A 3,771-nucleotide genomic window follows, 5' to 3' on the forward strand; every position below is an offset into this window, starting at 1 on the left:
ACCCAACTTTCAATGATGATAAACTAAAACTCTGTCAACAGGCCAATGCTGTACAACAGACCATGCACTGATACAGTAATAATACATAAGTACATGATGAACATGGCTTGTACATTTTCTGCAACTTTTGTTGCAGCTTAATAAATGGAAGACAAATGCAAAAAAACCCACAAGGGTGTAAGTGACTCAATGGCACCCCCTAGCTGGTTGATCCTGGTATGACAGACACAACACAATATCATACATGATAAATTATTATATATATTAGGATTTCTATGTCTTTTGTTACACCAATGGCACTAATCATATGCTTTATGTTTTTATTTATTGGGGTTTTAGGGTGGAGGACTGACAGACTAAAACCCATACTTAACAAAAACCAGATGAACTATTGAGAAATCTAAATAGAGCCATGTTTACTTTACAGACAGGGTATCACAGATTGACATTATTGAGAACTTGAGATTATGTTACAAGTGATTTAATTTGCACAATCTTTACACGACTTGTCCTACGGTGGGAATGCAGGCAATAGTTGCGAGTAAAACAATTCAATTTCTGATGTGGTTCACACACTGCACAAATGATCTGGTACTATGTGGTGGTAATACTGTACATCTAATGATTTGACTTCCTGTTCAAGGCATCAGCCACGTCACCAGTGAAGAGCAGTTCCCCCTTCTCCGAGAGTTGAAACTCTGCACGTAACGTGAGTGTGCAGCGTCCAACGACACAGCGGACCCTCTGTTACCTCTTCTTCAAGTATCAAGGTAAGCCTCAGAACACACTCTTATGAATGACACACAGCACGTCGACAACCTAGAATACCTCATCACAATAACATCCCAACAAGTAAACAAGGCTGAATTCCACTGAAATTACCGCGTGACACCATTAGCGATCCGTTGTTTCTTTGTTTTGTGCAAATTAAGAAGATGCACGTTTGCGGAAAAACCTAAGAAGTTTTAAAAAAACACAACATGGTAGAATTTCTCCTCGCCTGTTTTATTTTGATGAAAGGCAAAAAGAAGGATCTAAATTAGGAACTTCCGATATTAACTTTTTGCCGATATCGTTCAAACACTTAATTTCCGATTCCGATATCAACCGATACCGATATTGGGCTGGTAATATTTATTTCTCTGTACAAACCACTGCGATTAGTTAAATGAGCTGCAATGCTGCCATCTAGTGATCTTCGCTTTAATAAACAACCGTTTATCCCCAAAACTATTTATAGAGCAAACATCATTTGGCGAAACCCAGGTGTTGAGTTATCGGATTTTCATTATCGGAGGAAAAAACGATTATGATTCTTACAGATATTACAAAATATGCTAATATCGGGCCGATATTATCGGACATCCCTAATCTAAAATTTTGTTGCACTTAAAAATACTCTCCGCTGACTCACAAGCTAATTTCTACATAAAGTCTAAGATATATTTACACAGGTATTTTTTAAAATGTTTCACTGAAGCCTGGGATTCAGCAGTAAATGAAAAGAAAAAAAAAACATGTTTAACAACTTAAAGATGAGGTATATTTACAGTTTAAAGAATATTCAAACATACGACTCTAAGTAAGTGAAAGTAAAGCAGACATTAAACTTTAAAGTGTTCCATGCAGGGCTGGCAGAATGTACAGCTGCGTCGCCGATTTCTTTACTTTTTCCATCATTGCTTAATACGAGAAGTTAAAAAACTATATACTTGTTCAGCTGTTGTCCAGAAATACTTCATTCGAGTGTAAAATGCAAGTAAACAAAATATATTCAAGAAGGAGTTAGAAGGTAAAGAAGTGTTAACATTCGTACAAGTCGTGGACATTTAGGGCTGCATTAAATAATAAAGTAAAAAAAAAGAAAAAAAGAAATAAAATAAAAATTTGAGTTTGCGTAGACTGTGTAAAAGAAATGGACACAACTTTTTGCCCTTCATTGTGGCTCCCAGGCGTAAGTCACACTTTTCTGATTATGATGTTAGCACTGTTTTAGCGTAGGTAAGGGACATAGGTACTTATGTACATTACATGAGTTCCGACTTACGCAAAAGTCGTGTTACGGAACTTTTTTAACCATCACATTCAAACTCAAATTTTGGCAATTAGTAGCAGCCCTGTAGTGAGTATAAGCTAAACAAGAGTCAGTATAGTCCGACCAGCGATGTGCTAACGAAGTGTTACTATTACTGTTACTATCATTGTGCTGTATATTTTCAACACATTTACCAATGCTGACATATCAAATAGCGGTACGTTTTGAGTATGTGAGCCTATTTTTTACACGTTTCTCATCAAAAGCAAAAGTACCAAAAATATTTTCTTATGTGTTACTTTGTGCAGCACAACAAAGGACGTCATGACGAACAATCGCTTTCCCTCGACACCACGAAGCTGCACGACGACGCGACACGGTGTCAATGCTCGAGGTACGTCACCTATTTAACTCAGCTTGAACGGTAGAATTGACCTAATGAAAGTTTAGATGTCAGTAGAAAGTAAGAGTTACTATACGATGACAGGAATATACGTTTCTTTTTGGGGCACAGGATATATATATATATATATATGTATATAGATATACATATATGTATATCTATATACATATATATATATATATATATATATATATGTATATATATATGTATATATATATATACATATATATATACATATATATGTATACATATATATATACACACACAACACAACCATTCTTAATTATTCCTTTTACAACAAATCATCAGTGCCCACAGTGAACTAACTCGACATCAAACATTGCACGTGGGCATCTAAACCAGTGTACTCAGCCTCGATAAAGACGGCTTTCAATAGAAATGAAAACAAATTCTAAATAGAGTAGACTTTATCAAAATAAGCCAAACAAAAAGGCTTTGTCTTCAAAGTGTCATAAGAATTGAGTTTAAAATTGGAACAAATAAAAGTATACACACACACATATATATATTTATATATATATTTGTAGTCACTCTCTCAGTTAGCTATTATACAGAGACTTTCTGAAATAGAAGTATTTTGTTATTAACACTCTTTGCACAGATTTCATGCTATTGCTCTGGCTACATCCACTCTCTCACCTTTTTCGTGTGTGCCTTTTACTGTCCCTCGTCAAATATTTATTGCTTCTTTATTCTCGAACAAGACCAGCACTTCCTTTGCAAAGCCTTGACCTCTTCTACAGCTTCTCTCCTCACAGCTTTTTCTTCTTTTCTGAGATGAAAAAAAAAAAAAAAAAGTTTCTCAGGCTTTTTTTTTTTTTTTTTAAGTGCTTGCCTCTTTTTGCCTTTCTGGGATCATGCCTTTCATTCAATGTTTTTCTTGCATTGGTTAGGATTTCCACTCTTCCCCTCCCATGTCTCCACTCAGTTCACCCTCTGTCCTGACCTTCTCTCCAGCTCAGGCCTTCGTTCCGTACCCAGCTCCACCGCTGCTGTCACTCTGCATGCTGAAATACTCCGTGAACGACGGGAGTCGAGGAGGCAGCGGAGGTGATCGCGTGGCCGGCCGAGGAGGTATTGGAGGCGGGGGTAATATTGAAGTCGTGTCAGTTGCGGTGGTAATGATCTTCTGCTCACTGTTCCTCTGCACCTCTGGCTCTTTGCAGGCTACTGTCTCCGCCACCGTCTTCACTGCATCCTGGAAAGAAAATCAAGGTTGGTTAGCTTTGACTATATATATACATATATAACTACACATATATATACATATATATATATATATATATATATATATATATATATACTATATATA

At 36.4% G+C, this 3,771-nt stretch overlaps 1 protein-coding gene and 1 long non-coding RNA gene across 2 annotated transcripts in view; one reads left to right on the forward strand and one right to left on the reverse strand.

Moving 5' to 3' along the window:
* Positions 1-6: 6 nt before the first annotated feature.
* On the forward strand, positions 7-3,710 carry LOC112487962 (uncharacterized). Its single transcript, XR_003051565.1, has 4 exons — positions 7-770; positions 2,344-2,429; positions 3,417-3,533; positions 3,626-3,710. It is a non-coding gene; the product is annotated as an uncharacterized LOC112487962 (long non-coding RNA).
* The window catches only part of tmem145 (transmembrane protein 145), a 33,501-nt gene continuing 32,968 nt past the window's right edge, over positions 3,239-3,771 (reverse strand). The window contains exon 16 of the mRNA XM_008323977.3: positions 3,239-3,657. Within this exon, the coding sequence (XP_008322199.1) occupies positions 3,418-3,657 (240 nt within the window). The 3' untranslated portion in view covers positions 3,239-3,417. The remainder of the gene's footprint in view (positions 3,658-3,771) is intronic.

The sequence above is a fragment of the Cynoglossus semilaevis genome, chromosome 13, assembly GCF_000523025.1.
Source record: "Cynoglossus semilaevis isolate Cse_v1.0 chromosome 13, Cse_v1.0, whole genome shotgun sequence".
Classification (NCBI taxonomy): domain Eukaryota; kingdom Metazoa; phylum Chordata; class Actinopteri; order Pleuronectiformes; family Cynoglossidae; genus Cynoglossus; species Cynoglossus semilaevis.